At 44.5% G+C, this 13,046-nt stretch overlaps 1 protein-coding gene across 1 annotated transcript; it reads left to right on the top strand.

The window, feature by feature from the left end:
• Nucleotides 1-4,364: 4,364 nt before the first annotated feature.
• On the top strand, nucleotides 4,365-9,577 carry nell3 (NELL (neural EGFL like) family member 3). The gene is made up of 5 exons (XM_075452282.1): nucleotides 4,365-4,480; nucleotides 4,587-5,267; nucleotides 5,736-6,295; nucleotides 7,185-7,251; nucleotides 7,354-9,577. The coding sequence occupies exons 2-5, from the start codon at nucleotides 4,607-4,609 to the stop codon at nucleotides 8,883-8,885; spliced, it is 2,820 nt and encodes a 939-aa protein (XP_075308397.1). The 5' UTR covers nucleotides 4,365-4,480; nucleotides 4,587-4,606; the 3' UTR covers nucleotides 8,886-9,577.
• The last annotated feature ends 3,469 nt before the right edge of the window (nucleotides 9,578-13,046 follow it).

Raw genomic sequence — 13,046 nt, 5'->3', positions numbered from 1 at the left:
TGCGGAAGTTCAGGTCCAGACCTGTCACTGCATTCCTGTCGAGCTGAACACTTTCTCAACAGTCTTGCCCGGGCAACACTGGGTCATTCTCCCCAACAAGTGTTCCTTATCTGCAACAGTCACTGCGAGCTGTCGTGGAGCTGGACAGAGTGCGGGAAAACCTGCGTTTGAGAGGCTTCCAGTTAGGATGGTGACCGACGACCACTTCAGCAGATAATGAAGTTTTTAGGGGAAAAACAAAGCGAGCGGCTGAGTCAGCCCGAGGAATGTGACGGGCCTCGGTTAATAATTCACCTCGCTGAATCCGATTTATGGACAGGAGTGGCGAAGCAGCGAGAGACTCGAGCTGAGCTCCACTGCTTTAAATCATACTGAAAAATCTAGTAATATCTTTCAAATTTCTTGGTTTATAAATGTCTAAAGCTGTAACTCACCACCTCTTAGCAAGCATGCCTCTCATTTACGGGCAAGTTTGATTCATTTTTGATCAAAATCAGGAGGGAACATCTTAAGACACGGTGCAACAAAGTCAGTTATCTTCACGGGGAGCCAAGGAGAGTCAAACTGTCAGGCTATGAATAGCCTCTGGCTCTTATCAGACCATGCAGACACAGATAGCTGAATTTATTTGCATTTCTCCTTGAGTCAACCTGGGGGGCCAAAGAAAACAAGATTTAATTATTTTTTTATCTTTTTATTAAATTGAAGCATTGCGAAACTAATGCTAAATTATTCTCAAAAGAACAAATTCCCTCCGATGCGACCCCCATTTTCCAGGGAAATATCAACCACTATTTGCATTATTTGACTATTTTCAGCTCGTCTGTGTCCCATTTTCCTTCAAGACCAGCATTGGCTCTGGTGGGGAAAGACAGACCACCCTCTCTGTGGCAAAATCCTGTCATCGTAGGGTAAAGCTGAGCACCGTGGGGGGAAACTAAATAATCTCGAATGCCTCTGAGAGCCTTTCATGACTCGTGATGTATTAAACAAACAGTCTGGGTGCAGGCATGTGTCCCAACCACCCTCATTTCCTCCCTCTCTAAGGGGTTGACAAACAGATGGACACCAAAGAGCAGCCTCCTAAACACAAAGTAGGCTGGTGGCTCGGAGAACATTTCTCAAATAAATACGCTGATTAACGGTTGTGGAGCCCGGCAGCGGAGAGTGAGGTGATTTTTCGTGCTTTGTTGTGTCTTTGCAGTCTCAACTCTGACACCGAGGGTGGTCCCACAGTGTTGGTTCTGATGGAGGTTATTCTGCAGCTCTGAGTCGAGAGACTGATTAAGAATGCTGTTTTTTGGGGTTTTTTAGGAGTTTATTCAAAACCGTGTGCGTGTCAAGTCTTTAGAAAGTGCAAAAGAAAGCAAGCCCTACATAATAAAGAGAAGACTGTTGGTTTGAGAGCGCTGCAGAACCCCAGATGTTGAGATATGAGGTGTACGGCATTCTTTTAAGCCATTAGTCTCCTTCATATAACATCTGAGCACTCCAGCACACCTCTAAATGCAATTCAGGGACCTGGGCACTAAAAGAAAATGGGGTGATAATGATAAAACCAGTGGGCAGCTTTGCAAAGCAATAGAGCATTTGTTGAATATGACAGGCTGTCACGCCTACAGGAGTGTTGTGGTGCCCTCTGTTTGTGCTCGGCTGTACTGTACATTGCTCATTGGGTTTGTGTTTTTAGTCAAAAAGTCAAAATCTTTATTGTCCAAATATAAAATACTCGGAGAACAAGTCAGTACTACCATGATCTCTATGTGAAGCTTGAGTATGTTTCCTACATATACCTCACAAAGTCATTTCTCTCATATTGGTGGACGGACAATGTATTTCAGTTATTTCTTCAGCAATTTAGTGAACTTAACAACTTCAATGTTGAGTGCAAATAAATTGGCCCACTTGTGAAATAAGCATGAAAGGAAAATCCTTATATTTGGGCCGATGGATGTATTTTGTAAATGAGGTGGAACTCATCAGCTGCCCTGTGAGAAAGTCCACATTAAAGCAAGAATTGATGTTTTCCTAAACCAAATCAACTAGTTGGTTCATTCGTTAGACCTAATCAAACAGAAACGGAACAAAAGTGGGATTCAAAGTGAAATAATGAAAATAAAGTGCTGGGTCGCACGTCTTTGCTACAGTTACAGCTCGACTGGACCACCAACCTCGCCCTAAAATACATCCACACAAGCAACATTAGTAATCAAGTTACTAACATGCAGTTAAAGCTGCAGTCTGCAACTCTTTTTCAAGCATAATGCCTGGAACTGTCCGGGGATTCTGAAAGTAGTACATTAAATACCCCAATACAAAAAAAAATGAGTTCTCTAGGTCCCCTATATGTCCCGCTAGGTTCCCTTCAAAGCCAGCAGGTTTGTTTACAAAATTGCAGACCGGACCGGTAAAAGGTAACCAATCAGGTTACGAGCTGGGCTCTGCTGCCTGTCAATCACCGAGGTAGGCTCGTCCCCACGCTTATTTATCTGGACTATTGAACTTCATTACGGGCTAGTCTACTTACTGTGTCTTCCATGATCGCAAATGACAGGTGAGTTGATGAATGAGGAGTCGTGTACGCGCATCTGGCGTGCACGTAGACGTGCACGAGTTCTCATGTGTTTTGATGGGGCGGGACAGGAAGTTGAATAACTTTTTATTTTTCGGTTAAAAAATAAGCATTTCTTGCATTTTGCGACTACGGAGGTCACCGTTTTCAACTTCAAGCGTTCTGATGGATCATGTAAACTCTTAAAATGCCAAAAATTAGGACTTTACGTATGACAACAAAAAATCCTGCAGACTGCAGCTTTAATGTACATGCTAAAACAGCTGAATTCACTGCACAGATGTTGTTGAAGTTACTTTAATGGTGATTATGTTAGATGAGTTATTAAATCAGGATATTATTAGAGCGGAGCGACAGTCTGGAAATGCTTTAAGGTACCGTGAGCTGACACGTAGTCTGGATGGGCTGATAGATGGTGCATTAGGCCATCTGACAAAAGAAATGTCAGAATATGTGAATGAGAGCAGCTTTCCTGCTGTATTAATTAAACTTAAACTTAAACTTAAACTAACACACTCTGGATGAATGAGTTAGCACAGTGCTAGTTGCTTCATGGGGCAATACTACAATATGTTAATTTTGCACATACTGTATACTATTTAAGTATCTCGTTTAAACTTTGTATTATACCTCTAATTGTACCAGAAGCAGATTTGAGGTTAACTCGAACAGCAAGTCAGCCCAGTGATGAACACAACTGTAAATCCGACATCAGGTTTGTGTTTCCAACACGTTTTGTGTGTTTAGCCGAGCGGGTGGGACTCAGCTATAATGTTAATCCAGTTCTTAATGTCTAAAAGAGAAACAAACAACAACTAAAAGTGAAAGGCAGCGGCGACTGAAACCTAAAATGACATTTCAAAGAAATGTTTTTATAAAACATCCATCACTTCCCCCCACAGACCTCCAAATGTGGATTTGTGTGGCCTCTTAAATGTGATGCAAAAGCTGTTACTTGTAAAGTCACAGTCCACTTAATTCTAACTTGGAGTCAAACCTGTGATAAATGAGTCAAATATCTGAGATCATATGTCAAAACTGTGAAATATTGCAGTCTAAGCTGGGACTTGTTATGATTTTATTGTTATCACTCTAACTTGAGCTTGTACTTTGTTTTTCTTTGGCTTCCTGTTCTATCTGACCTTGACACAATCAGTCAGTTTAACAGCCCCCCCACATCGGCCTCAGATAACCTCACACTGGCTGCGTGCTTGGTTGTGCAGAAGCACTAACATGGAAGTTTAAGAGGGCCCAGAAACCCGCTGTGTGGGTTTCACATTCCTGACTTCAGCCATAGGTCGCTTTAACAAAAGTTTGACCTCTGCACGGCTTTGTCTATAAAATTTTTTTTTAAAAAACCTGGTGTTGACAAGGCCGGTGTAAGTGGAAGGACGTTTTCGTTGAGAACCAGCAGCTGTCTCAACATTCAGGATGTGCTTAACACAAAGTACCGCTGCTTTCTGCAACTTGGACGTTTACGGGGTCAAAGAAAAGTCAAAAGTGAGCAAAATGAAAAGTGACAGTCATCAGTAAAGCGATTTTTAGCGTCTTAAATGGACTGGAGAACATAAATTTACCATGAAAAGAAGCAAAAATTCAGTTTGTCTTTATTTTACCATAAAGATAGGAGGCTATATTTGAATGCAAGCAATTGAAAGTGTTATTTTATCACAATTTTCACATAGTCAGGGGGAAATTCAAGAGAGCAGGGAAGGTGAAGGGTTAATTTGTGGCTGGGGAAACCTGATGCTAATTAAGTCTTAGGAATGCCACATTCTGACATTGTAGTGCAGGAGCCCTCAGAGTGGGTCAGACATGGAGAGAGCGAGCAGTGATGCCTGTTTCTAATGTTTTTTACTCCTTACTGACAGTTGGGAGAGCCAGTCCCACCAAACCCAGGAGCTGAAGGTAATGTCTCCACGACAGAAATGACCAAGTTTGTTATCAGCTGCGACAGATTAAGATTTAAAGCTTTAATTTCTTAAAGTTTTCCAAACATTTTCTTCTTTTGTAGGCACACGTATTAGATGCAACATGGTTTTACTGACATGTGTGCTGTCGCTGCTGCTCTCCTGTGTATCACTGCGCAACGCCGTGCAAGCTGAAGCAGATATGTGCCGGGGGGCGCACTGCTACGGCGGGGACACCGGCGATCCAAGACCGTGCACCGGAGCGCACTGTCCGGGGAGCAGATCCTCCAGACTTCCGCGGCACTTTAACCCAACAACGCAGGGGAGAGCGACGCAAGCAGCTTCCAGCCAGCATCACGCGTACCCGAGCTCTCCAAGAGCGCCCTATCCGGAAAGCTACCCGGCCGTGCAGCTGCAGCGCGGGCGGCACAGCGACGGTGGCACACGGGTGAGAGCGCCTGAAGTTTTCCCCGCAGGATGCGCCGATGCGGATTGTGCCGCGGCTGTGAAACAGTTCCAGCTCACCAATGACACCCGAGACTGCAGAGGGATCGAGTGCAGGCTGCCCTTGAGGATACGGCCGAAAGCGCGGGGAAGGTCTTGTGTTGGAGAGGGATGTCCCGCCGCAGAGGAGAGCGTTTCCTCTGCCGCCGGCCAGCCTCCTCCCGTTTATCTGTCCGACAGAGCCGCGCAGTTTCTGGCAGATTTTCCGGAGTTTGGACACCCTTCTTCGGAACTTGGCGGAGCGCCTTTGGGCGTCCAGCTCACCTGTGACATCAAACCAGGTCTGCTATATTAATCTAATCAACCAGTTAAACGAATAACTGTTTGTTTTAATCATGTCAACTTCTTCCAAAAAGCCCCTCCTTTGTGTCTGCCTCTGGCAGTGACATTCCTCTAAAAGTTTAATTCATGAAAGCAACTAATCTTTAAATGAATCGAATATACAGCTACTACTTTTTATGGCCTTTGCATGAAGGGAGATGACTTCTTAGTTGACCTTCAGTTTAAAAAGAGCCACCTGCAGAGCAACTAGTGCAGCTGGACTGGAAAAAATGTCTCAGGGTCAATTGCCCAGAAAATGTCGACTGCTTTGATGTTAATCCACATAGGAAACTCAGTAAATGTGTTATGTTAAGCTGGGTTCAGCAAATGAGCTCACTGTGTTTACCTGTTTAAAAAAAAGTATCTAGTTTTAGAACAGAAGCGAGTTTGTTGCCCCCATCTTTAATTCTGCATTCATTCCATCTCAGGGGAGAATGAAGTTCCTTCGGAGGATGCCCTCATCCTGCACCTCCAGCTGGCCAAGGGGCAGGAGAAGCTGGTGGAGGCCCTGCGAGCCCAGCAGCTGATAATCCGTGACCTGCAGCAGAAGCTTGTCGACCAACAGGAGGCACTGCTGTCGCAGCAGCTGGAGATCCTGGACCAGCAGCGGCGCATGTATGAGCAGATGGATGCTGTGAAGGCCCAGTACGGCCACCTCTCAGACACCGTCAAGCAGGTGTCCTTCCAGGGCCTGCAGGGCGAGCTGCAGAGATACTTCGAGAGCCACCTGGCAGGACTGCAGAGCCAGGCTCGCAGCCACCTGCAGAAATCCTACGCCGTCCACAAAATGGACCTCGACTCGAAGGTGATGGACGCTGTCGGGGAGGCTCATTTTCCTCAGCCTCTGCTGGGATGCCCTTCACCATGTGGATCAGAGGAGTACTGTGATTTTCAGAAGGACCCACCTCGGTGTGAGAAGTGTACCATGTGCCCGCCGGGCTTCTTCTTGATCTCACAGTGCTCCCCGACAGCAGACAGAATGTGCCAGGTATGAAACACTGATTTACATTTTCTGTCCCCTTGTATATTCACAGTACTGTGCGGAAGTCTCGAGTCACCCCTCGTTTATTCATATTTAGCTTCCAAAAAGCCAGACTTTCTTGTACTCTTTTAAAGTGGTCTTGATCAACAGTTCCCCGGGCTTTCTGAAGATCTTTGGATTTAAATTGTACCCGTACACATTTAGTTTCTACCAGCCTGTTGGAAAGACACATCAGTTGTTCAATCTACGAAAATTGCTAAACATACCACAGCTTGGCACACAAAAAGTATTTTTGTATCAACAAGGTGGTTAGCAAAGAGCTATTAGCTGAAAACGCATATATCTAAGCATGGTGTGCAGTGGGTCCTTAAAAGATTTGACCTGACACAGGAGCTGAGAGATGCATCTGGACCTTCAGCTGATCCATCTGCTGTTGGCCCAAGCCTCATCAGAAATGGGCTCCATGGAAGAGACCATTTCTGAAGTGGATTGAACAAGAAGTGGACTGAAAATCAGTGGCAGCAGGTCTGATGGAGGGATGAATCCTCCCCAGAGCCCAGACCTCAACATTACTGAAGCAGTGTGGGATCATGTTGGCAGAGAACGGAACAAAAGGCAGCCGGCATCCAAAGAAGAGCTTTGGGATGTCCTTCAAGAAGCCTGAGAACTATTCCTGAAGATTACACACAGCTGAAGCTTTACATGCCAACAAGCCAACAAACGGACTTCTAAGGGAAAATATTTATACTCTTTGACTGATCTTGGCTGATTTGGTTGATCTCAGGCTTGATCAGAGATAGATTTAAACAAAAGGAATAAGTGCATGACAGAAAGTTTCAGAGCTCTGATATTACCACTCAAAATGGCTGATAATGATTTTTTTTTTTTATTGCAGGACAGAGACGAATGCCTTGAACTACCAAACATTTGTGGAGAGCGGGTGAAGTGCCTTAATACTCCCGGTGGGTTTTCCATTAGGGGTTATTTTCCCTTAGAAAACAGTTGTAATATAATGAACAGTATGTCTGCACAGCTGTCTGAACCCGTTTTGTTTCATCTTGTAGGAGGATTCAGGTGTCTGGGAGCTTCTGAGAGAGAGGCAGTGATGGGCCTCTGTGGTCACAACTACTTTTACAACCAGGAGCTGCAGGAGTGCCAGGCCTGCTCAGACTGTGATGGAGAGCCTGTCACTGTTCCCTGCACAGCAATCAGCGACGCCGTCTGCAGGCAGCTCTCAGAGAGCCGACTCTCACAGTCCTGGGCGGCGAATGTGGCGCTCCCCCCTGCCAGGACATCTGGCGCCCACATCTTTCCCGGGCTGCAGCTAAGCATACGAGGCAAGGAGAGCAGTTATCTGCTGTCCAACGAAGCGGGGAAGGTGACCTTTCTGCAGCACGGCTTGGTGTGGTTGGATCACAACTTTGCGATAAAGCACAGCTGCAGGAACTTCCTCCAGGTGGGGATGAGGCTCAACAGCAGCCAGGAAGAGGAGGGTCAAGAGCTCAGTGGCGTTCGCATCGAACAGCCGGATGGGAAGTACTTCCAGGGGGTCAGCGTCAGCTGCGGGGTGGAGGTGGAGCCCAACCACACCTTCACGCTGCTGCTGAAGAGTCCAAACCAACACTGCAATCAAAGCAAGGACCTCCATGTCTTTGATGTCACCACGCCTTCGCTGAGCCTGCTCTGGTTGTCTCACGACACCGGTGCTGTGGCTATGACGGCTCAGATGTCCCTGCTGGCGCACTACCAGACCAGCTACCGGCCGACTCTCCGCATCACGTCGGTCTCCGACCCCTACATGATCAGCCTGACGCACGACAGCCGCGGGGTGCGCTTCACAGAGAGCGGAGCGGTGAAGTTCGTCCTTCAGCAGGCGCTTTACTCCATGGGCCACACCTGCATCCGAGAAGGCTTCTCCCTGATCGCTTACACCACTCGGAACAGTACCGGCCTGGAAGCGGTGCAGGCTTTTAAGACGGGCGTAAACTACAGGGACACCTCCATCACCCTTTCCGGTGCCGTGAGTGTGGACAGCAGAGACATCCTCAGCTTTGAGATCACATCGCCGTCTCAGTGCAACATTCGCTACTTCGGGGACAGCTCTGGGATCAGTATGCTGAGCCTCATCTGGATTCCCTCAGCTGTGTCGTCAGCCTTGATGGCAACAGTGTCGCGGACTGGTCTTCCCTTCGGAGCAGTGAGGAATAAACCTCTGTTTTTCCAGCAGGTCAGCCCGGACACGCCGCAGGTCCACCTGGCCCGCTCAGGGGAGCCGAGCAGCCGGAGGAACTTCCTATTCAAGGAGAAGGGCACGGCAAACATCGCCCTCAACCTCAAGCTGATCCACTCGTGTAATATCGTTAAACTCACTTTGCAGCGGGTGGGGGGTCAGGGCCAGCAGGCAGGTCCTCTGGCTCAGCAGGTGTCTGGATCTATGCCGGAAGGGAGCGAGTGGGCCAGCATTGGACTGAGAGCTTCATTTCAGGTCCAGAATGGTACGGCCGTTTATGTCACTCTGGACTGTATCCGAGGACGAGTTAACCAAATAACACATGAGGGCGGCACGAACATTTCAATTCTCTGGGTTGCTTTGTGATCCATGAGGATAAAACTTTTGCTATCAGTGCATTTTGTAAAAAAAAAAAAAAAAAAAAAAAAAAAGACAGTTTTGCACAATATTGAATTGCAGAGCAGATTCAGCTTTTACTTAATTAAGTGACTTATAAAAAGCATCGTCATCCACTCCACATATTCCATCACCTTATAGTTTTTAATGTATATTTCTTCACCTGTTTATACTTTAATTGTGGATATTTTGGGGGGAAAACTTAAGTACTGCCTTTGCTTGAAGTACTTCGGCTGGTTGAGCAGTGACCAATTCCAGATGTAATGTCTGAATGTGTTTGTAAGTGTGTACATACAGTGGTGCTTAAATATGTATGTACTTATACAAATGTGTATGTTTACGCCTATGTCTTCTAATATGTATATTCGTCCGTCCAAGCATATATTTAAAACATATACAGTGTGTAACAACATTTTTGTATGATATGATCAAGCTTTAAAGTGGTAGATTGACACTTTGGGAGCTCCTCTTACCCACTTTCTGCAGTAGAGTGACAGGAGTGTCAATGCTACTCTCAATAGTTGGCTAATTTAGCTTAGCACAGCAACATAAAAGGAGTTAAATAGGAAGTGTTGGTCAGTGGTAATGAAATCCATCTGTCAGTAGGTCTATTTCTAACATCATACAGGGCTCTCAAGTTTTCAAGTTTGCTTAGAGTGAGATTCGGGCGGGGCAGGGGCCGGGCCATGTGCGTGGGGGGGGTTTCTTTCGGGGGGGGTTTTTTGGGGGGGGGGTCTCTTGCAGTATCCCATCGCCATAAACTAGCTACTTAAAGAACAAAGAAATTGTTTTATTTATACCAAAATCACAAATCTTCACTTTTACACTAAATTCTGCTATATTTTAAAATAAACTGTTTTAGGTATGCAAAGTCTTAACAAACAAAAAAACTGACAAATTAAATTAAGAAAAACAAACATAACCCCAAATGGGCCCCTTGAGCAGTCCCTCTCTGTGTGTGTTTGTTTATGAGTGTTGTTGTAAGTGTTTGTGGCAGATTTTGATGCTTGATGACTGATATTGGGGGCTCCCATTTAAAGCACTGTGGCTCAATGTCAGCCATTTTCAGTCATGATGGATGACAGAGTTCCATTCAGAGCCAACGTGTTCCTGGTCTTGGTTTTATTGAGCCCCACCATGGAAAAAACCCTCTCTGCATCAGCATTTCAGTGCGGCAGAACTAATACCAGTTTGGCAATTGTAGATAGCTTTATTGGGAACCTGTTCATACCAGTCACCTTTGAAAAAAATTAACCACGGAAGCCTAATGACACTCATACATATTTTTCATTTTTCATTAAGTTGCTCATGTCAAAGGGTGTGTGCTGAATATTTAGGTCTACAACTCCAACGAACACTTTAATCGGCAGGTGTTGGTCTTTTACAAGGAGTAGGAAAACTATAGTAACTAATAAAAGATTCAAATAAATGAAGATATGACCTGCTGATGATCCTGACGGTTCTCTTCCACCTCCAGCTCGTCGGCAACTTCTGCACGCATTCAGAGCATAATAGGCTATGTCCGCTGTGCATTCATGGGATGCGTGCTTGCAGCTGAAAGCTATTTCACACCCGGCAACAAGAAATTCTGTTTTCTGATTGGCTGAGAAATTCTATTTTGTGATTTGCCAATGGGTTGCTAAATCAAGACAGCTGTACCAGAGCTATAGTTCTGAGCTGTACGAGCGCACCTGCCATTGACTTGTTTATAGTATCGGCCATTAGAATTTCTGTGCGACGAAGTTGATCATTTCTCAGCGTGAGAAATGGCATGTGTGGCGTGTGAGCGTGTGAACTTGTTGAAATGCGTGTGTCTCACGCTCATTGCGTGAGACTTGAGAGCCCTGCATCATATAACATGTAACCAGAGCTACAGAACCCCTCAGTTCTCCATCGGTACACAGAACATGTATTGGCACAGTTCCATGCACAGTTGTGCAATAGTGCGATGTAATTGTGATGATATTTAGAGATGAGGGAGAAGCACTTGGATATCACCAAATGCTAACTGCGCTAACAAGGAAGTAAAAACACTACAGAAAAAAAAAAAGCAACAGTCGTGGTGTGCAGAAATATGATTATTATTTCAACTATGTTTAAACTGGAGTAGAATCAAGTGAAAACAAGAATTGTTATCCGTCTTCTTCGGGGTTCATCGTATTGCATTACCACTGGCTCTGGAGATGGACTTTTAACATTTCTTCAAGCTTGAAAGGGGACGGCATTGAGTTTATGCAATCTGCAACCTCACCACTAGATGTCACTACATCCTACACATTGGTGCATTAGGAGAATAAACATATACTTATTACTCTCCAATTTAGAGAAGATGGAGATATAATTATGGCAAACTGAAAGAAAATAAAACGTGAAAGAACTGTATCATATCCTCAACCAACATACTACAGCAGATATGAGTGTGAATGTTAGTTTGGCGATTTTTAGGAGTCAGCACCTGGTGGCCCTTAGCGGTACTGCATGTCGAGGCACTTTACGTCATCCACTAAGACAATTGATGCTCACATCTGAGAAATAACCCCCAAAGTACATTTCCCTTTTTGCACAGATTAAAAACAACTGTTGAGCTGTTGAAATGCTATTTGTCTGACTTTATAACTGCTGGATAAAGAAAAGCCAGTTCTTTCCTTCTGTTCCAGTAGCTGTGCTAAGCTAAATTAAGCTAGCTTCATAAAAAGAATAAAAGCTAAAACTCTTCTTTAATGTTCCCGGGAGTGTGACGAGAGACCTTTTCACTAGTACAATGTAACCTTTTAGATTAGTGGGAATTTAGATATTTGATATTTTTGATTATATTTATTTAATAAAACACGACTTTTGTTTTTCACTAAAGAAAACATGTAAGAAATAAATGTGTGGTTTATGTTAAAGTGCTCAGTTTACAGAGTTTAAAATAGCCTCAATCATGTGTTTAATTACACTTATATAGTTTAACATAACTTCATGTACTTTGTTATTCTTTTGCCTAAATGCTGTTTCCCTGTGATGGACTGCCCATGCATATCGTTCCTAATTGCCTCTGCGTGTGTTCTGTCCTCCGAACAATTAGGCATAATTAAGTGTTTCAGAGAGCTGGCAGCAACGGAAATTCTTCAGCTTTATTCTCACTTCATTGCACTTAGTGATTTTGGGGTGCTGTTGTCTTGTGGAACATCAGTATGTGTATGCCTGTTCAACACCAAATAAAATATATTTTGCCAGAAAAGGAGTTGCTCTTACTTGTGAAGTCAAGTAAAATTTGGGGGAAGAAAATCCCGGTTGGCTTTAATCCAAAAACATCAATTTGAGAACAGAAACCTGGACCCAAAGTTTTCAGAGTTAAGCCACGACAGACGTGAAAAGACATTTTAACGGTGTTATTGGATATTTAATCTTGTGTAGCAATGTGCGCCTATAGGAAACCCACTGAGCCACATCATATGTGACCTCTGTTCCATAATCCTGACTACCATGACTTACTCATCATGAACAGCATTATCTAACATTAAGAGTTTATCATTCAAACTGGTTCTCAAACACACTGAACTGATTAAACCTTACTCAACAGCATGGGTGCCAAAAACTGCAAACACAACACCTAGAAAATAATACACTACATTTCCCCCCCAATTGGTCTTACTCAAGTTCAAATTATTTTCCATCTATTATCTGTAGGTTCTCTGGCTTTAACATAACAAAAAAGCCTGTGAGTCAATGAGAAGGAGAGAGCAAAGGGAAAAAAAAAAGAAACAATCAAACGTTTCTGTCGTTTGCTTGAATTGAAAACAGGTGTTTCAGTGGAGCGTTGCTCCAGATGTCTGACGCTGTAGATCAAATGAGACTTTGCAACATGAAGAGTTTGGGAGACATCAGAGAGAAAGACGGGGACAGGCAGAACAAGAAGAAGGAAAGAAGGCCGTGTATGCTCCGGTGTTGAAAAGTTTGCCCTTTAAGGCTCCTCTCGCCGGTGCTTTTTAATTAACTGGATGGTTTATCTTTCCTTGTCATCCTCTGTGCTCCTTTAGTTGGTCATTCACTTTTGTTTTCACTGTGTTGGGACAAATTCCACCTCTCACCACACTCACTTCCAGCAGTCAGCAGAACAGAAAAGTTGTGATGAACCCACTTCGATGT

This window comes from Odontesthes bonariensis, chromosome 20 (genome assembly GCF_027942865.1).
Source record: "Odontesthes bonariensis isolate fOdoBon6 chromosome 20, fOdoBon6.hap1, whole genome shotgun sequence".
Classification (NCBI taxonomy): Eukaryota; Metazoa; Chordata; class Actinopteri; order Atheriniformes; family Atherinopsidae; genus Odontesthes; species Odontesthes bonariensis.
Note: the sequence above shows the minus strand (reverse complement) of the source record. Positions and strands in the feature narration are given on the sequence as shown.